General features: G+C 45.4%; 1 protein-coding gene across 1 annotated transcript in view; it reads left to right on the top strand.

Moving 5' to 3' along the window:
• YPEL2 (yippee like 2) overlaps positions 1–11,450 on the top strand; it is an 85,531-nt gene extending 74,081 nt beyond the window's left edge. The window contains exon 5 of the mRNA XM_043902837.1: positions 11,319–11,450. Within this exon, the coding sequence (XP_043758772.1) occupies positions 11,319–11,390 (72 nt within the window). The 3' untranslated portion in view covers positions 11,391–11,450. The remainder of the gene's footprint in view (positions 1–11,318) is intronic.
• Positions 11,451–21,065: the final 9,615 nt, after the last annotated feature.

A 21,065-nucleotide genomic window follows, 5' to 3' on the forward strand; every position in this document is an offset into this window, starting at 1 on the left:
CCATGACAGTTCCAAGTGAAGTGAAAGTCGCTCAGTCATGTCTGATTCTTTACAACCACAAGGACTGCAGCCTGCCAGGCTCCTCTGTCCATGAAATTCTCCAGGCCAAGAATCCTGGAATGGGTCACCATTTCCTTCTCCAGTAACAGTTCCAAGACACTGTCGAAAGACCAAGGAGTACACAGTGGCCCAATTCCTGCAAATCTCCACCGCTTCCCCAAAATGGGTTTCCCTGGTGGCTCAGACAATAAAGAATCCACCTGCAATGCGGGAGACCTGGGTTCGATTCCTGGTTTGGGAAGAGCCCCTGGAGAAGGAACAGCTACCCACTCCAGTATTCTGGCCTGGAGATTTCCATGGATAGAGGAGCCAGGCAGGCTACATACAGTCCAAAGAATCGAACATGACTGAACAACTTAACACTTTCCCCAAAATAGTTGAAATAATCCTCCCACTCACTAGCATATGAATTTCAGCAGCTCAGTCATTCACTCACTCTTTGCAGTCCCATGGACTGCAGCATGCCAGGCTTCCCTGTCCATCACCAACTCCTGGAACTTGCTCAAACTCATGGCCATCAAGTCAGTGATGCCATCCAACCATCTCATTCTCTGTTGTCCTCTTCTCCTCCTGCCTTCAATCTTTCCCAGCATCAGGGTCTTTTCAAATGAGTCAGTTCTTCACATCAGGTGGCCAAAATAATGGAGTTTCAGCTTCAGCATCAGTCCTTCCAATGAATATTCAGGACTGACTTCCTTTAGGATGGACTGGTTGGATCTCCTTGCAGTCCAAGGGACTCTCAAGAGTCTTCTCCAACACCACAGTTCAAAAGCGTGAATGCTTCGGCTCTCAGCTTTCTTTATAGTCCAACTCTCACATCCATGCATGACTACTGGAAAAATCGTAGCTTTGACTAGACAAACCTTTGTCATCATAGTGTCTCTGCCTTTTAATATGCTGTCTAGGCTGGTCATAGCTTTTCTTCTAAGGAGGAAGCATCTTTTAATTTCATGGCTGCAGTCACCATCTGCAATGATTTTGGAGCCCCCCAAAATAAAGTCTCTAATAAATAAAGTTTCCATTGTTTCCCCATCTATATGCCATGAAGTGATTGGACCGGATGCCATGATCTTAATTTTTTGAATGCTGAGTTTTAAGCGAGCTTTTTCACTCTCCTGTTTCACTTTCATCAAGAGGCTCTTTAGTTCTTCTTTGCTTTCTGCCATAAGGGTGGTTTCATCTGTGTATCTGAGGTTACTTTTTGATATTTCTCCTGCAATCTTGATTCCAACTTATACTTCATCCAGCCCAGCATTTCTCATGATGTACTCTGCATATAAATTAAATAAGCAGGCTGATAATATACAACCTTGACATACTCCTTTCCCAATTTGGAACCAGTCTGCTGTTCCTTGTTTGGTTCTAACTGTTGCTTCTTGGCCTACATACAGATTTCTCAGGAGGCAGGTCAGGTGGTCTGGTATTCCCATCTCTTGAAGAATTTTCCACAATTCATTGTGATCCACATAGTCAAAGGCTTTGGCGTAGTCAATTAAGCAGAAGTAGATATTTTTCTGGAATGCTCTTCTTTTTCAGTGATCCAATGGATGTTGGCAATTTGATCTCTGGTTGCTCTGCCTTTTCTAAATCCAGCTTGGACATCTGGAATTTCACAGTTCACATACTGTTGAAGCCTTGCTTGGAGAATTTTGAGCATTACTTTGCTAGCATGTGAGATAAGTGCAATTGTGCAGTAGTTTGAACATTCTTTGGCATTGCCTTTCTTTGGGATTGGAATGAAAACTGACCTTTTCAGTCCTTTGGTCACTGCTTATGGCCACATGAAATTACCCAGCCTATAAAATATGAAATTACCCAGCCTATAAAGACTAACCATGCCACATTTCACAGCCACACTCGCCCTCTGCGATGGCCCACACTCTGCCTGAATCTGAATCTGCTTCTTTCTGAATCTGGATAAATCCACTTCTTACCTGTCTCTGTCTCTCACTGTATTCTTTCTGCAATGAGACATCAAGAAACTGAGCTTCATTAGGTCTGTACCATGTACCGTGGGCTTTGGCTGGGCTTGAGTCCCAGTCACGTAGGTTCAAGTCCCAAGCAGGGTTTTGTCTGGGTTTGAGTTCCCACCACATGGGTTCAAGTCCCAATCTGAGGCAAACAGTTTCACAAGTGGTAGGAGAATGGGGTGGCTGGCAATCACTCATGTAATAGCAAGAAGGAGGCTATCTCCACGGGGAGTAAGCTCGACAAAGAACTGCGCAACATCTTGGGGGAACAGACATCTCTTGGCCCCATTTATCCTTTGCTCGTCCTCTCTTTTCCCTCATCTCTTAGAATCTAGGGAACCCCTTTCAAGTGAAGGATAGAAGTGGAGAAATCTTGCTTTTATTCATGGTGTTTTCTCCCACATGGTTTGTTCTTGCGTAAAGTCCTCTTTTCTTACCCTTGTTGACCTAGGATTTTGAAACTCAAAAGCTAAAGAAAGACAAATATTTTTTCAAATCAGAAATAATTTGGGACTTCCCTGGCAGTGCAGTGGCTAAGACTCTGTACTTCACTGCAGGGGGCACAGGTTTGATCCCTGGTTGGGGAACTAAGATCCCACATGACATAGTATGCCCCCCCCCAAAATAATGAGATATTATTCATTTCTATCATCTCAAACATTCCTTAACATCCTTCTTTTCTATAATGAATCCACTTCTCCCTTCCTTAGCCCCTTGACAACAACTGATCTGTTTTCTGTTTCCTTTTCTAGAAAATCTATATAATATATAGGTTATATATATATATATAAATAAGCTATAATAAATAGCTTTCTGAATCTGGTTTCTTTCATAACGCTTTAAAGGTTCATCCACAGTGTTGAATGGATCAGTAAGTCATTCCTTTTTACTGCTTAATAGTATTTCATTGTATGGATATACCACAGTATGTTCACCATTTGATAAATGTTTGTGTTGTTTCCAGTTTCTGACTATTATTGTAGAAACTGCTGTTAACATTTGTGGACAGGTTTTGGTATGTATTTTGTATATGCTTTCACTTCTCTTGGGTTTCTTAGATATGAAATTGCTAGATCATATGGCAAATGAATGTTTTAAATTTAGAAGAAACTATTGAACTTTTTCCAAAGAGTCTGTGCCGTTTTGCATTCCCACCAGCAGTGCATGAGAGTTCTGGTTGCTCCACATTGTCGCCAGCACTCAGAATTGTCTGTTTGTTTATTTTTCAATTTAGTCCTTCTGATAGATGTAGACGCTCACTTATTTTTTTCTTTGGGATAAATGTGCAGAAAATCCTATTTGACAAATAAAGCCAAGAGGAAATTTAAGAGTAACTTTACATAATAAGCAAAAATGTATCATTTCATAAGAAAACATAACGGTAAGAAGGAAAAACTGAAGAAGTGAGGAGCAATGTTGGGAAGTGGGACCTAGGGATGTGGTCTCATAACCTTTCCAGTATAGTTCTTTTCTGTCATCCATTTATACAGGACACAATGTTGTTGTTGGTTAGTGGCAAAGTCATGTCTGACTCTTTGCGGCCCCATGAACTGTTCTCCAGGCTTTCCTGTCCTTCACCATCTCCCAGAGCTTGCTCAAACTCATGTCCATTGAGTCAGTGATGCCATCCAACCACCTTATCCTCTCTTGCCTCCTCCTCCTGCCCTCAATTTTTCAGAGCATCAGGGTGTTTTCCAATAAGTCTGCTTTTTGCATCAGGTGGCCAAAGTATTGGAGCTTCAGCATCAGTCCTTTCAGTGAATATTCAGGGTTGCTTACCTTTAGGATTGACTGGTTTGATCTCCTTGCTGTCCAAGAGACTCAGACAGGGCACATACCTTTGGCCAAATTTTCTGACTAATCCATTTGGAAAAATCTACTTTTCTCTCAGCATTGGTTATACAACCAACCACTTTTTGTGAACTCCTGTTTTCCAACTTAGTCTCCTTTAAACCAGAAATGTCAGTGCTCACAGAGACAGGTGAGACAATAGCATTGCTAAAATAGCCACATGTAAAATTATTATAAAAGATTGCACATTCAAAGGAATACCTCACCCTTGGCCCAAAATTATGTTATTTTTCAGTTCTTTGGAAGGGTAGTTTGACATAAAGAGTCTTTGAATTCTTCTGAAGACCCATCTTGTACTTTTCCTTGTCACTCCTCATTCACTTCATCGACACACACATTTGCAGGATAATCTTGCAATTTATCTCTTGGCCATTTATTTCCAGGCTCCACTGAGACTATTATGACCTCTAAAAGAGGCTGCTTGAATCAAGATCCAGAAACCTCAGGTGTGAAATAGACTGCCACCCCCTCCTTATGCATGAGATTGGGAAGGAAGGCATTTCTTCCAGCTGTGTTTGGGACACACACGGGGGCTTTGTTTACCCAGGGTTGCTTCAAACACATCCGTGCAGCCAACAAAAAGAACAAAGGACCCACATCCTACCCTGACAGTCTATGTCCCGCTTCCTTTCCTCCAAGGAGAAACTGCTGCTTGTAGCCATACTTGCCTGCACCAGTCACCTCTCTTTTACCAAATGCAAGGGAGAGCAAGCAGGCAGAGGGGTTGGCATTTTGAAGAATTCAGGTAATCCGCTGACTGGTTGACAAGGCTTACTTTTCATTTCTAGGCAATAAGTCATGATTTATAAGCAAAAGGTTACTCTTGTATTCAGCCATCATCTGCATCCATATTCCCCACGGCCCTGTATCCAGGGTGACCCGATAGTTTGGCAAAAGAAGAGTGTGCTGACATTGACTGTTCATATTTGAGAGCCAGACTCCAGACTTTTGGTTCAAAATGTGATGGTGACACAATGGGGTCAAGAGAAGCTGTCAGGAAAATAGCTCCTAAGAATAGCTCATATGTATTGAGCCCTAGCTCTGCACCAACCACCGCATGCTCCACATGTTCTTTTTTTTTTTTTTTTTAATTTATTTAGCTGTGCTGGGTCTTAGTTGCAGCACTCAAACTCTGAGCTGCAGCATGTGGGATCTAGCTTCCTTACCAGGGATTGAACTCAGGGTCCCTGCATTGGGAACCCAGAGTTCCAGCCACTGGACCACCAGGAAAGTCCCTCCACATGTTCTTTTTATTTTTGCCATGCTGCATGGCTTATGGGATTTTAGCTTCCCAACCAGGGATCAAACCTGAGGCCCTGGCAGTGAGACGCCGAGTCCTAACCCCTGGACAGCCAGGGAATTGCCACATGTTTGTTTCCTTACTAGACCTTACATGAACCCTATGATAGATCCTATTATTAACTCAGTTTTACAGTAAAGAAAACTGGAGTTCAGTGAGAGAGTGACTTTACCTAAGGGCCCAGTGTTAGCAGATAGTAGTGTGTTTATGTGTGTGTGTGTTAGTCACTCAGTCGTGTCCGACTCTTTGCGACCCCATGGACTGTAACCTGTCAGGCTCCTCTGTCCATGGAATTCTCCAGGCAAGAATACTGGAGTGGGCTGCCATGTCCTTCTACAGAGCAGATAGTAGAGCTAAGTTTTAATTATAATTAGTAGAGCTAATATTAATAGATGATGTGAGTCTTCATTCTTAACAACTACTATATTCTCAGGGGACTTCCACAGTGGTCCAGTGGCTAGGACTCCATGTTCCCAGTGCAGGAGGCCTAGGTTCAATCCCTGGTAAGGAAACTAGATCCCACAGACTGCAGCTAAGAGGTCACACACCACAACTAGTGTATCCTGTGTGCCATAACTAAGACCCCGTACAGCATAAATAAATAAATTGTTTTTAAAAGAACAAAAACAAAGCAAAAGCTGCTACATCCTATCTCAACTAGAGCTCCATTGCAGCAAAAATCCACAGGTAGATAAGTCTGACAGTGGGAAAACGTGAAGATCAAAATTGCCCAGATTTTGAAATCTACTTTGAAAATCAATTCACTTCAATAAGTCATTCTTTTATTCATTTAACAAAAATGTATGAGCATGTACAGATGTTGAGCATACACTAGTTATAACTACGGTTCCTGCCCTCATGAATCTTACAATCCTAAAGAGAAACAGTTTGTAAAGGGAAAATTATGGTAAAAATTGATGTATTTTATCAGACCTATGAAGGTGCAATGCCAAGGAGAAGGAAGAGGTACCTAGACCTGACTATGAGTGTGAGAAAAGGCTTCCTGGAGAAGACATTTTAGCAGCTGAGTCTCAAAGAATAGGGGCTTAAAGATCCCCTGGAGGCAAGGGAGAAAGAGCCCCTGCATGGCAACCCACTCACTATTCTTGCCTGGAGAATCCCCATGGACAGAGGAGCCTGGTGGGCTACAGTCCATGGGGTCACAAAGAGATGGACACAACTAAGTGGCTAAACACAGCACAGATGATGCTAGTAGTAAAGAACCTGCCTACCAATGCCAATGCAGGAGACATAAGAGACTCAAGGTTGATCCCTGGTCAAGCAACTCTCCTGGAGAAGGAAATGGCAACCCACTCCAGTATTCTTGCCTGGAAAATCCCATGGACAGAGGAACCTGGCGGGCTACAGTCCATGGGGTCACAAAGAGATGGACATGACTGAAGCAACTTTGCAAGTAGGCTCAAAGAATAAAGAGGAATCAGGCAATAAATAGGGTGTGTGCGTCTGTGTGTCTGTATACATGCACAGGTGCTTGTGTATATGGGGTGGGTGTTGCACAGAGGAGAAAAGGAAAAAGCATAGTATTCATACTTGAGAGCACATGTTTGGTGTACCTGGAATAAGGGCTTCAGTGGAAACAGTGGGAGAGGAGGATAAGGCTGCACAAGGAGGTTGGGACCAGGTCTTTGAAAGGCCTTATAACGGCCTTCAACTCACAGGCAACAAGAAACCATTAAAGGATTTTGAGCAGAAGTGTGACATGATCAGATGTGTGTCAAGGGAATTCTCTGGCAGTCTAGTGGTTAGGACTCTGAGCTTTCACTACGGTGGGAAAGGTGAGTGGTTCAGTCAAAGGGGAAAAAAAAAAAAGATAGGTATCAGATTCCAACATGGTCAGTTACAGAAGAAAACATGGAAACAGAAAATCTAGGAGGATGGGACAATTTCAAAGATGAGAAAAGATGAAATGCTTAACCTGGGGCAGTGCCCAAAGGGATAGGGAGGAACAGACAAACAAGGAGATTAAGAAGGCAGGATCTCTGGGACTGAGGATTGCTTCACCATGAGGTATTGCAGTGGTTAACTGCATGTGGCTCCACATTGCATTGATTCCGTACATTTCATAGCTGTGTGACTCAATCAAGGTACTTAAACCATCCGCCTTGGTCTCCTCATCCATAACATGAGGACACAATAGTACTTACAGCAAAGGCTTGTTGCAAAAGTCAAATGAGATCCATGCGTCAAGAACAGTGAGTGCTGGACTTTCCTGGCGGCACAATGGTTAAGACTTCATCTGCTAATGCAGGGGACAGGGTTCAGTCCCTGGTCCGTGAAGATTCCACGTGCTTCAGAGTAACTACGCCCGTGGGCCACAGCTACAGAGCCTACAAGCCTAGAGCCCGTGCTCCACAGTAAGAGAAGCCATCACAACGAGAAGCCCATGCACCATACCTAGAGAGTAACCCACGCTCACTATATCTAGAGAAAGCCCTCACAAAGCAATGAAGACCAGCTCAGCCAAAAATAAATTTAAAAAAAAAAGAGGAGTAAGTGCTCAACAAATTTTCTGTTTATGTAATTTTAGTGTGACAAGGGGAGATATCTATGCTAGATTCCACGTTCCTGACCAGGGTCACTGTGTCAATGTGGACTACGTGCAGGCTACTTTCCCTGAAAAGGTTGTAATTTCATAGAGCACTTGGGCTTCCCTGGTGGGTCAGATGGTAAAGAATCCGCCTGCAATAGCGGGAGACTTGGGTTCGATCCCTGGGTGGGGAAGATCCCCTGGAGGAGGGCATGGCAACCCACTCCAGTATTCTTGCCTGGAGAATCCCCATGGACACAGTCCCATGGAGTCACAAAGAGTAGGACACGACTGAGCGACTAAGCAAAGCTAAAGAGCACTTACTGACAAAACACCGTGAAGCTGATCCTAATGGGCCACAACTAAAATTTGATATACTTGTTGAGCCATGTAAGTAATGAGTGACACTCCTGAGTAGCTCCAGGATCTGAGCTGCCTGATGCAAGCAAGATTTTCTGCCTTTGTTCTTAGAAGATATTTTTCAAGTATCAAAAGTATTTCATGTGATTCTAATGCTCTTAAAGTAATCCCAGATCATTGAAAAAAGTACTAGGAAATACTCCCTGAAAAAGATTACTTCTTCAAATTTCTAGATTTTTTTTTTAAGCTTAAAAAAGCATTCTAGAACTTTCTGTTCCCCTTCCCCCCCAAATGAATTCTACCTCTGAATTCCTGGGAATAACTTTAGTGGGAATTCATGCTTGGTTCCTCAATTTCTTGCTTGTAGGAGTAGATCCTTCCAGTTTGAATCTCTTTTACTTTCAGAGGGACACTTTGGTACAAATGATTTTCAGCATATGGTGTTGCTTTCTACCCATCCGTCCATTCATACATCCTTGGATCCATTCATCCACCAACCTACCCATCCATGTACCCACGCAGACTCTTTGACTGTGTGGTACACTGGTGAAGAGTCTAGAGTTTGGAGCCAGACCTACCACTATAAAGCTTTACCATTTAGTACCTATGAGACCTTGAGGCTGTCATGTAACCTCTCTGAACCCAACTCCTTGTTTGTAAAATGAGGATTCAAACAAGTATCTCCTCACATTTCTCTTGTAAGGATTAAATTAGAATGACTATAGAGCATGGAGCACAGTGCTAGGCATTGACTACATACTCAATATTGGTATGTGGTTGTTTTTTGTTGTTGTTCAGTCACTAAGTCATGTCCAACTCTTTGCAACTCCATGAATTGCAGCACACCAGGCTTCCCTGTCCTTCACTATCTCCCTGAGTTTGCTCAAACTCATGTCCATTGAGTCGGTGATGCCATCCAACCATCTCATCCTCTGTCACTCTCTTCTCCTCCTGCCCTCAATCTTTCCCAGCATCAGGGTCTTTTCCATTGAGTTGGCTCTTCACATCAGGTGGCCAAAGTATTGGAGCATCTGTTCCTCCAATGAATATTCAGGGTTGATTTCCTTTAGGATTGACTGGTTTGATCTTGCAGTCCAAGGGACTCTCAAGAGTCTTCTCCAGCATCACAGTTTGAAAGTATCCATTCTTCAGTGCTCAGCCTTCTTTATGGTCCAACTGTCACATCTATACATGACTACTGGAAAAACCATAGCTTTGGCTAGACAGATGTTTGTCAGCAAAGTAATGTCTCTGCTTTTTAAAACACTGTCTAGGTTTATTATAGTTTTTCTTCCAAGGAATGAGCGTCTTTTAATGTTGTGGCTGCAGTCACAAAACCTGCATTGATTTTGGAGCCCAAGAATATGAAATATGACACTGTTTCCATTTTTCCCTATCTTTTTGCTGTGAAGTGACAGTTATTCCGCAAACCAGACGCTGTGCCAGTCACAGAACACACAGCTGTGAACAAGAGTTTGGGGCCCTGTCTTCATGGAGTATATAGTCTGGAGGAGGAGAAAGACATGGAATTAGTAATTTCCCCCAAATAATCCCATCTCATTAAACAGCTACTATTCTCCCAGTTTATCAGGTTCAAAATCAAAGGGTCATCGTTGATTCCTGTCTTACTACTGTCCCCGCTTCCCCCCTCCCCCTGCACCCAGTCCCCATATCTAATCCACAGGTAAGTCCTGTTAGCTCTGCCCTCAAAAGATATTTCAAACCAGGCTAGCTTTTACCATCTTCCCTTATCTGGACTTCAGCAAAGAGCTCTTTAACTGGTCCCCTTACTTTCACTCAAGCACCTTATAGCACATTTTCCGAGAAGAGCCACAAGGATCTTTTCAAAGTGTAAATCAGATGTTGCAGGTCCTCTGCTTAAAGTCCTGAAGTTAGAATAAAATTCAACCTTCAAATCCTTACTGGCTCATGCACCTGCAGTCTCACTAACCACAGACAATCTTTCTGTGCCTTGAACACATGAAGCCCTTAGCCATCCTCCCATACATGCCTCCTCCTCACCCACTGGGTCTCTGCTCAGATGTCTTCTCTTCAGAGAGGAGGCCCCCCAACTGCATTGGCCCCACCCCATTACCCACTTCCAACCCCACTCCACCCCCATCATTCTAACCCATTACCTTATTTTATTTTCTTGATATCACTTTTTTTCTCTATCTCTCTCTCCCTCCTTTTTAATTTAATTTTATTTTTTGACACACATGTGGGATCTTAGCTCCCTGACCAGGGTTTGAACCTGTCTGTGTCTCCTGCAGTGGAGCAGAGTCTAAACCACTGAGCCACCAGGGAAGTCCTTCCATCCCACTTTTTAAAATCTCTACATATAACTGGTCTCCATGTGGGGCAGGACTTTGTCTTCTTGCCTCCATATCCATGTGCCTTGAATAAGACGCGGCCCATAGTATCTGCTCCAAAAATATTTTTTGAATTAAAGATTGAAGGGCTGAGTGCATAATAAAGTCTCTGTGATCACAAGAACAGTGCAGCTAGGGCGGCGGGGTAATGCCTGCTCAACTATGTACTGGAAAAGACTTCCATCTGTCTGAAATTGAAATTCAGTCCTGCCTGGTAGCAAGAACTTGGATTAGAATTTTCTCAGAATTCCTTCCAATCCAAGATTCTGGGATCCGTGCCTTTTACTGTGTCCTGAAGTGTCCTCCTTTCACCTGGTTTTTAGTAATACTCAGATTAAAGACCTGCTGTGGCCGAATGATTGGTGAAACGGAGACCTGGCCGCCACTCTTAAGAGAGCAATCAGTCACCTTCCTCAAAGAGGCACTGCCAGACTTTACTGAGGTTATTTTATAGCTGAAGTCATAACAAAGGCTCCCATTTGCAGTGTACCTGCTACATTCCATCCACCTTGCCTCCTTCTTGGCTCATTCTTACACCCACTCTGCAGAGTAAGCATTTCCCTCCTCCTCATCTTGCATATAAAGAACCCGAAGCCCAGAGAGCATAATTGCCCAAGGTCACAGAGCTGGTTAAAGTGGGGAGCTGGGGTTCAGACACATGTCTGTCTGGCTCTGATGTCTGGGCTGGTTCCCCAGCATTCTCGAGGGCCAACTCCTTAATGCAGGTGGTAGATGGCACTGATGTCAACCTAGCTGATGCTAATTTAGGAAAAAAACCCTGAGATAAAGAGTTAGAGCAAGAAGACTGTAATGAGCCTGCTGGCCTAGCGGGAATGATGAGTTTTTATCTATTGCAGGTCAAAGCTATTTGGCTTCTGGAGCTTCGAGGGCAGGCCTGTGGGGACCTTGGCGAAAACAGTTGTCAATGACAGAGAGCCTGTGATGGGTCCTCCCCGTGATGAGACCCTGCTGGGTGACAGGAACAAGAGGTTTGTAAGGAGACCAGTGGCGTCAGAAAGGCCCTGGACAGAGGACAGACGGATGCTGGGGATGGGATTCAGGAGAGGGAAGAGGTGTAGAGCTGCCCATGGCAGGAGATTGGGAAGGGGGGTCTGGGAGCCCCCTTCCTTCTCCCAGGACGGTCTTCACTGAATCCCTGGCTGAGGTCCCCTTTTGTTCCGCTTAGAGTGTTTCACTCAGAGAGAAGGGAACTTGGCTGAACACTGAGGCGGGGGGTGGGTGGTGGGTGGGTGTGACCTTCATAGTCAATTTCCAATGAAATCCCATCAAGTTCTTAACTTCCCCAGAGTGGCCGCCCCTGACCTTCTCATCTAAGGTCATAAATCAGTCACCCCTCACCCCACCAGCTCTCTCTCTCTCTTCTCTCTCTTTCATTTCTTGGGTTTTTGGTTTTTGTTTTTAATGGATCCTGCAAGGATCTTAGTTCCCTGACCAGAGACTGAACCTGGGCTCTTGGTAGTGAAAGCTCGGGGTCCTAACCACCGGGCTGCCAGGAAATTCCCCCTCTATCGCTCTCTGTTATCTCCACACACCGTTCTCCACTGCATAGCCCCCTTGCAGTGTCCACCAGTCCTGCTCTAGGACGTGATTTCTCCTGGTTCTGTCCTTCACCTGATATCCTATACTTGATGGGAGTATGTGACATGTTGCTCAAATGCTATTCAATTAGCGTTTGTCTTTATCCTGGTGCCCTTGCTTACTGCATATGTCCTTACGGCAGCAGTTTAGGGGGCTCTGCAGGGCTGGAGAAACCATGCATTCAGGAGGGCTGTGTGCAGTTGGTAACAGACCGGTTACGTGCCTTATGAAGGTAGTCAGGAGAGAGATCTGTAGGTTTGCTTCTGCACATTCTGATACCGTGAGCTAACGGGAACAAGGTTTAGGGGGTCTCAGTGCACTAACGGGCTTCCCAGGTGGCCAAGTGGGTAAAGAAACTGCCTACAACGCAGGAGACACCAGAGATATGGGTTCGATTCCTGGGTTGGGAAGATCCCCTGGAGGAAGGCATGACAACCCACTCCAGTATCCTTGCCTAGAGAATCCCCACGGACAGAGGGGCCTAGCGGGGCACAGTCCATGGGGCCTCAAAGAGTTGGACACGACTGAACATAGCACATCCTTCTCTATCACTGCAGCTGAGCACGTCTCTTACCAGCATGTCTTACGATTAGAATGATGTACTTGTTAATTTTCACATCCTGTGTGTGGTTCACCCGCTAGAGCAGAGACCATCATTGTTTTATTTACCATGTGTGTTCAGAAACCAGAACAGGGCTGGTGGGAAGGTAATGTCCATAAGTATCTGTTGCATGACCAAAGGTGTGAATGATGTATGGGTGGTTGATTCTCAAACGGGATGGTATCGGTGGCATGTAAATAGATTACAGTGTGCTCATCCCCTCCACATCAGTGTATAGATAAAATCATATTAGGGTTCATACCAAGCATAGGTCCAGAGGAGAAATAAAGACCACTCCCCAAGAGGTGTCTGGGAAGTCCTGCCCTCTGCCTACTGAGGTGCAGGGAATCCTGGGCTCTTTGATGAAAATGAAAGTCAACTTAGTTCCCATCTCTCAACCCCACACCAGCCCCCACTCAGCGCCCGACTGGGGGGCAGGTCATGCTGGGGCTTGCCTCACTTTGTGCTGCCAGGAGCTCTGGCTGGCTCCCATCAGATATACGCTGGCTGTTGGCAAGCAGGAAGGAAGCAAGCTGTAGCAGGAACAAAGTCTGTCACCCTCCCAGAACTTGAAGTAGTTGCCGAGGGAAGTCAGCTGGTCCTGGGTTAAGGAGACCATTATTTGCCATCTCATAAGCAGGTGTTTGAGGATCAGATTATTTCTCAGCAGGTTGAAAACCAGGGCAAGCGTGATGTTTTGTTTCTCCTTTGGCCTTGCCGATAGCAGGGTTCACCCATGAGGTCAGGTTGACCTGGTTCTTCTAAGGGGGCCTTGAAATGTAGCTAAGGGTACAGTCAACCCATTCTTCCTGATGTCATCCTTCCTTTATCAGCTGTGAGACCTCCGATAAATGTTCTGAGGGATGATGAATGGAGCTGGGAGACTCCTCACTATGGGCTCAGCAAGATGCATCACAGTCCAGACTGGGCCTCTCTTTGGGACTTCTGAATGGTATGAATCTAGAGAAGGGAAAAAAAGTTTTACTTGTTCTTATGAGATTTCATAGCAGAGATGGTCTTGAGGCTGGTCGTTTTCCCCACTGGTTTGAGGGACTTGGATGACCCTGATTTGCTCTCATAGTTCCCTTCCTTTTTATTTTCTGGAAAGAAAAGTTAGACCACTGGATAAGATTCCACACTCCCAATGCAGGGAGCCCAGGTTCAATCCCTCGTTGGGGAACTAGGTCACACATGCCCCAGCTGAAGATCCTGCTGCAGCAACTGAGACTCGATGTGGTCAAAAAAAATAAAAATAAATAAAAATAAAAAATATAATGGAAATGAAACTATTAAAAATATAAAAGCAGAAGAAAAGAAAATTAAGACTGTTTATTGCCTACCTACTATATTCCAGGCACCGTACTAGGCCAATTTTCCAAAGTTGTCTCATTTCATTTGTATAAAACCATTTCAGGATAGATTATTATTTTTTTATATAAATGAGAAGATGTAGGCTCAGAAAAATAGAGTAAAGATGCTGAGCCCCTCAGCTGAGGGACTGAGTCAGAATGTGAACTCAGGTTGCCTTGCTCTTAAATTTGCATGTTCTTCCCCTCCAGGGCCCAGGAAGAACAGGAATGCTGGAATAAATTACACGGTAACCCAAATTCATTACTTATCAGCATGAATCTAACACTAAAGATTGTTAAGCATGTCTGCATTTACTGCAGAGAGACAGAGGAGGGGGAGGAGGGGGGCCTGAAAATATTTTTTTGCTGGGATTCAGTCTGTTCTCAGCACCCTGTCCCATACAGACAACCCGAACCTCTCCAAGTTTGCTACCTTGCTTCTGTAGTGTCAGAGAAAAGAGGACTTGGTAGGGACGAATGCTAACTTAGCTTCTCTACTGGCTCAGTCGGTAAAGAATCCACCTTTGGATTTGGGAGACCCAGGTTTGATCCCTGGGTAAGAAAGGTCCCCTGGAGAAGGAAATGGCACTCCATTCCGGTATTTTTGCCTGGGAAATCCCATGAACGGAGAAGTCTGGTGGGCTTCTGTCCATGGGGTTGCAACAGTCAGACACGACTGAGCAACTAAACCAAACCACAGTGCTAACTTGGTCCAAAGTTAGCTTTCCACCTACTCTTCATAGAGCACTGCATCACTGCAGTAGAGCTACATGCATAGAGCTACTGCATCATTGAATAAGAGCCACACTTTTCCAGTCCTGCCCAGGAATATCTGTGGGAATAAAGACTTCAATAAAATGCAAGGTAGCCTGGATTATTGTCTCCTGCCCTAAACCAGAGGCAGTTCAGCAAGACAGAAACCCCAGAGCAGTGTCTCGTCTCTGGGACCAGTGACTCGGTCACCTGGGCCTCTGTCCTTCTGTAGAAGGCGACACCTCGCCTCTACCTTCTGGGAGGGAACCTGAACCCTCCCGGCCCTCGGCAGCCCCACTCCAGGAAGTCTGCTGCTTTCTTATTCGAGATGTCTTATTAAACTGTAATCAGGCTGCCAGAAGAGCCAGCCAAAGCACTGGCTATTAATAGGGAGGCGAGGACAGCTGACTAAGGAGGGAGCGGACTTAGACTGGAGGGGAGAGCCTGGCCACCTTGGCCCACAGTCCTCGGACACAGGTCAGCGAGAGCGAGAGAGAGAGGCCTGAGCTCTTTTCATTCCTGGGCCACAGTCAGCACTATCTGGCTTTCTCAACTTTGGAAATAGAAACCCGAAGCGGTCCCGATCAAAAGGATATCCAGCCGTCTTTCCCAGGTCCTTGGGGAGCCTTGGAGCCCTGAGAACACATAGCTTAAATAGCTACGGCATCAGTCAGCGAGACTTGGAAAGGTGCTGGGGCTATATTTCTGTGGTCTCCCTCAACTGACAAGCCAGTGCTGACCCAGCCGCTTGGCTGGCCAGCCCTTCCCACTGGCAGAGACGTCAGAGTAGGGAGATTCTATTTCTGGCTGCTTGATAAGGCGTGGGGAAGTGGGTGTTAAAGAAAGGTGCAAGGGGAGAATGAAGGGCGTGGTGCAAAAAGGGCCTAATAATGAGGAAGAAAGTCTTTGGAAACTTCTGTCGATGGAATGCCTTTTTCAGGGAGTTAAGATTTTTGACATTTAGTAGAATCTGTCAACCTCCTGATGCTGGAAACAGGATACATTCCAAAATCTGGCCATGGGCACTTCCCTGGAGGTCCAGATTCTAAGCTTCCATAGCAGGGAACACGGGTTCCATCCTTGCTCAGGTAACTAGAGCTCCTGCATGCCGCATGGCACAGCCAAAAAAACCAAAAACCAAAAAACCAATCTAGCCATGGCATGCCATGGATGCTGGGTGTGGCGTATCTCTCACTCTGAACCAGGCACTGAACACGCACATGTTCTGTGTATGCTGACACATTTGCTCTGCACCAGCCCCCACAGTCGGTATTCTCACCCCTCTTCTCAGAGGGGAAAGTGAGATTCAGAAAGGTAAGTGACTTGGTCACACAGTGGGTGAAAAAGATAGTACTAAAACTTGGGTCTGTCTGAGGCCAGGGGGAAAGCCAGGCTTCCTGCCTCTGTGCCCAAAGCATACCCCCATCCTTTCAGCTTCTTCTACCTTGATCCAGCCATCCCCTTACCCCTATAGCTACCCCAGTACTGACACTGAGGTCAAGGTGGTAGGGGTCTGTATGTGTGTTGCTGGGAGGTGCTGAGAAGTGGGGGACTGACGTGTTATAATCTTGTCACCTTTCTTTTAGTTGGCTAGGCATGCCTAGACATGTTTCAAAGTAGAAGATTTGTTTTCGTTCCTGGATCTCTGAAGAAGGAGGTTCAGATGGAGATAGGATGTGGGAGATTTCTTTCCCTTCTTTCCTAAAAATATTTATTAAGCACCTATTGAGCTCAGCTCTGGGTACTTTCAAATGATGGGACAATTGAATGACATCATGGATCTGGTGTTTTTCTCTGCTGTTTTTCACATATCCTAGAAACTATCCATATATGGATATCTCTTGAGAGTTACAAAGGTGTCATAATCTACACACTTACTTGCATCTACCAAATACCTTTTCACAGAAAAGAGAGAAGTGACTTTCCTTCCACTGATTGTCGTATAGACTACTTCCTGAACCTGAAGGAAATTCCAGGATCCCAAACACCAGGCACTAAGCTCTTGCAAATACAAGAGGGGAGAGTTTCAGCCCCCAGCTGTCAGGGGCCCCAAATACAGAGGTGGGACCAGACCAAGCCTGATAACTTACAAGCTCTCAGGCAGTAGATCATCTGAGCTATTGTTTCGGGGTTTTATGTACTCTCTTTTTTTTTTTTTTTAATTTTATTTATTTTTGGCTCTGCTGGGTCTTTGTTGCTGCACTGGCTTTTCTCGAGTCGCAGTGCACAGGTTTCTCTTTTTTTTTTTCACAGGTTTCTCTTTATGGCAGCTTTTCTTGTTCCAGAGCATGGGGTTTAGGGCACGCGGGCTTCAGAAGCTGCAGCATGCGGGCGCAGTAGTTGTGGTTCCTGGGCTTTAGAGCGCAGGCTCAATCGCTGTGGTGCACGCTTTGTTGCTCCTTGGCATGGGGGATCTTCCTGGCTCAGGGATCAAACCCGTGTCTCCTACCTTGACAAGCAGATTCTTTCCCACGGAGCCACTGGGGAAGCCTTATAGACTCTGTCAGTCAATTCTGTTTTCTTCCTTTTTTGGAAAGGCAAGCAAGTAGCCTACCAGCCATAATAGTCAGCAAGATGGTGTCAGCACCCAGGTTCAGACAGCCGCCTCCTCTCACTGTAGTCAAAGTTAATTAATTCCCACTGTACCTTGAACTAGGTCACCCGCAAGTCTGTGCCGGGGCCTGACCTGGCTGCTAGGGGAGGAAGAGAATTTCTAATCTGGCTCTTGCTGTCCCCGGCAGGAGGGGTGGAGAAGGGGGTACGTTTCACCTTTGCGTGGGCTTGTCTGTCCTCTTCTCCTCCGGGGAGGTGACCGTTTTCAGATCTGTGGGTGGGGAGGAAAATCTTCTCTTCCAAAAATAATGTCTTTCTGCAGCGGGGTTTAAAGCTGGACCAAGCTGCTAGAGCTATTTTTACCCAGCTTGCAGTTCAGGGTGTAAATAGCAACGGCGGCTGTTTTTTTCCCACAATAGGGTCGATGTCCTGGAGGCGAAGGCATTCTGGCGTTTGCAGCGAGGAAACAATACAGGTTGTCCTTGGGCCCAGGGGCTGATCCTTGACCACTGGGTCAGTATAGAAACCCGGGTGGCATCTCCATGGTTCTGTTATCTGGGGCTCGGCTGTAAATACCAGGCCCCCGGATAACTCCTGGGCCGAAGGCTGATTTAAAGAAGCTTGAGGTGGAGTCAGGTGGGAGTCTTTGAACGGCTGAGGGTTCTGGGAGCTTGTGCACCTCGGGGCTCCCTCTTGATCGACCTCTTGCCTTAGCAAGCACGTCCTTCCAGGTTGCTGCCGTTGGAGGGTTTCTTGCCCCAAGCCCACCAGGTAAGGAACTGAGGAGAGATAGAAAAAAACAAAATCCACTCGAGGCTGCCCAGATGACGGAAGGTCTCTAAAAATATATATGCCTCCTAGTTCTCAAGTGATTGGCAGCCCCGCGGTCTTCAGCATTGGAAAGTGTCATTTAGAGGGTTGGCTCCCTCCAAAGCTGAGAAACTCACCAAGGCTTTGAGTTATGTCTCCAGCTGGCTTGGGTGTGGTGGGTGGGGAGTTCAGCTTTCCAGAAGACCCTGGTTGGTATTATTGATGAGTGAGATAAACCAGCAAAGCTTGAGATGTGCCCATCACAGTTGACGATTCTCTATTGCTTTCCTTTGAAGGAACAAATAAACTTCAGTGGCTTTCTTTTGAGGCCAACTTATTTACGCAAATCTTTCCCTGGGGTCTTTCATCTGAAATTAGACAGAAGTTATGAGTCAGCTCTTTGTTATGAATTACAAAGCAGCTCCTTGTGGAACTGTCCATTCCTTTCCTCCAGGTACACATTGATCAGAGAATTTCTCAAATATCTACCACATACTCAGAACTGGGCCTTTAGGCACATGGTTCAAGTTTCACGTTCTTCCTGGAGATGATGTGTGGGGTAAGAAAAGGATTGAGGAACAGGTAAGCAGCTGAGTAATCCCCAAATGTGCTTTTTTGGCAATGGTTTTTCTGTGCAGCTCCTTGAAATTGATTCTCAGCAGCTGTTAATTGCAAAAACTCACTGCCAATTATTGATAGCTAAAACGACACTGGAGAGCTTTTCATGGTAAAAATAGGGGCAGACAATAGATGAGAAAAGAGCTTTGCATTTGAGGAGAGAGGTTGGGAACATATTGTTTCAATCTGGGTTTCCACTGTCAGCTTGGGTTCTCTCCCAGGACTGGCCAGTGAAGCCTATTTCCTGACCTCCAGCAAGAAGTCCGCCCTGGAGCCTCTCACGATGAGATCAAAGCTTTGTCTCAGCAGCCAGACCAGAGGACATCCACGCTGGGTTCAGGGCATTCTGGTCCTCACTGTGATGGGTCACATTAAAGAGCCAACCCCACAGCTTTTAGTGAAACCTGATGAATTTGACATGTATGATTAGCTAATGTGGGGAATTATTATTGTCCAGTTGATGTGGTAATTTGTCTACCAAACTTCAAAATTATAAACAATGGTTTTCTGGGGAAAGCCTCCTGAAGCATGAATGGTAAATGTTTACTGTAAAGAAACAAACACAAAAACCCCCCAAAAAACCTGGATCTGGAAAGAGTGCCCTGGTGAATAAAATGAAAACCATGTGCAGACAGTCACATTGCTTAACTGACTAATTGTTTCAAAAAACGCTTCCAGCTCTAGCCTTGACATTGGGCAAATTGGGAACACTGTACCAGACTTCCTGTCTAACACTTCCTTAGATTTCCTGGAATCCAGTTTGAAGCGCCGTTTCCCTTACACCTCCAAGGAGTTAAACCTTGGCTCTGCTGTCCGGTGACTAATAGGCACCGTGTGGCTCTGAGCTCAGTGAGAAAGAAACTGACAGTCGGCGTGGGAAGCGTGTGATTTCAGTGCTCTTGCAACACCTTTGAGGGGCATGGTGTGCGGGCATGAGGAGGATTGCCATCGAGTGCCCTCAACTGCATCCTTTTATCATCAGTTCTTGGTTCTTCCTCTGAACTTTGCATGATTTTTAATGAAGAGCTCCAACTCCTTTGGGGGCCTGATGTTACGGTGGTGTGTGTTACTTCCATGGAGAAGGATGTTTTAAACAGCAACCAAATTCCATCACTTTGAAAAAGAACCCATTTTGATTGAAAACAAAGCAGAATCAACTGACCTTATCAAATCACACTTGATGTGTGCTGGGGGTGGGGGGACATCGTCTTTCCACTCTTGCTGTTTGCTTCCTGGTGAAAGAAGCCTAATTAACACAACACTCACTCTCTCTTGCTTATCTGGGAAGGAAGAGTGGTTTAATAGGACTGTTGCGTTTCGCAGGAAAGTCTTCCTTTCCTCTTGAGAGTTCACACTGCTCCTGCATGGTGGGAAGGGGAGACCTGTTCTGGCCCACCTGTACATTGCTAAGTGGCCAGATTGTCAGATTCTGAGTTTGAGTACTGGGTAGCTCATGCTCATTCAGTTCAGTTAAGTTTAGTCGCTCAGTCGTGTCCGATTCTGCGACCCCATGGACTGCAGCATGCCAGGCCTCCCTGACCATCACCAACTCCCAGAGTTCACTCAGACTCATGTCCATTGAGTCGGTGATGCCATCCAACCATCTCATCCTCTGTCATCCCCTTCTCCTCCCACCTTCAATCTTTCCCAGCATCAGCGTTTTTCAAATGAGTCAGTTCTTCACATCAGGTGGCCAAAGTATAGGAGTTTCAGCTTCAACATCAGTCCTTCCAATGAATATTCAGGACTGATTTCTTTTAGGATGGACTGGTTGGATCTCCTTGCAGTCCAAGGGACTCTCAAGAGTCTTCTCCAACACCGCAGGTCAAAAGCATCAGTTCTTCAAGTGCTCAGCTTTCTATGCTCAGCTCAGTTGGACTATAAAGTCCAACTCTCACATCCATACATGACTACTGGAAAAACCATAGCTTTGACTAGATGGGCCTTTGTTGGCAAAGTAATGTCTCTGCTTTTTAATGTGCCATCTAGGTTGGTCATAACTTTTCTTCCAAGGAGTAAGCGTCTTTTAATTTCATGGCTGCAGTCACCATCTGCAGTGATTTTGGAGTCCAAAAAGATAGTCTCTCACTGTTTCCATTGTTTCCCCATCTATTCGCCATGAAGTGACGGGACCAGATGCCATGATCTTAGTTTTCTGAATGTTGAGTTTTAAGCCAACTCTTTCACTCTCTTCTTTCACTTTCATCAAGAGGCTTTTTAGTTCTTCTTTGCTTTCTGCCATAAGGGTGGTGTCATTTGCGTATCTGAGGTTATTGATATTTCTCCCCGCAATCTTTTTTTTTTTTAAAGTAAAAGGAGGA

Source organism: Cervus elaphus, chromosome 5 (genome assembly GCF_910594005.1).
Source record: "Cervus elaphus chromosome 5, mCerEla1.1, whole genome shotgun sequence".
Taxonomy (NCBI): domain Eukaryota; kingdom Metazoa; phylum Chordata; class Mammalia; order Artiodactyla; family Cervidae; genus Cervus; species Cervus elaphus.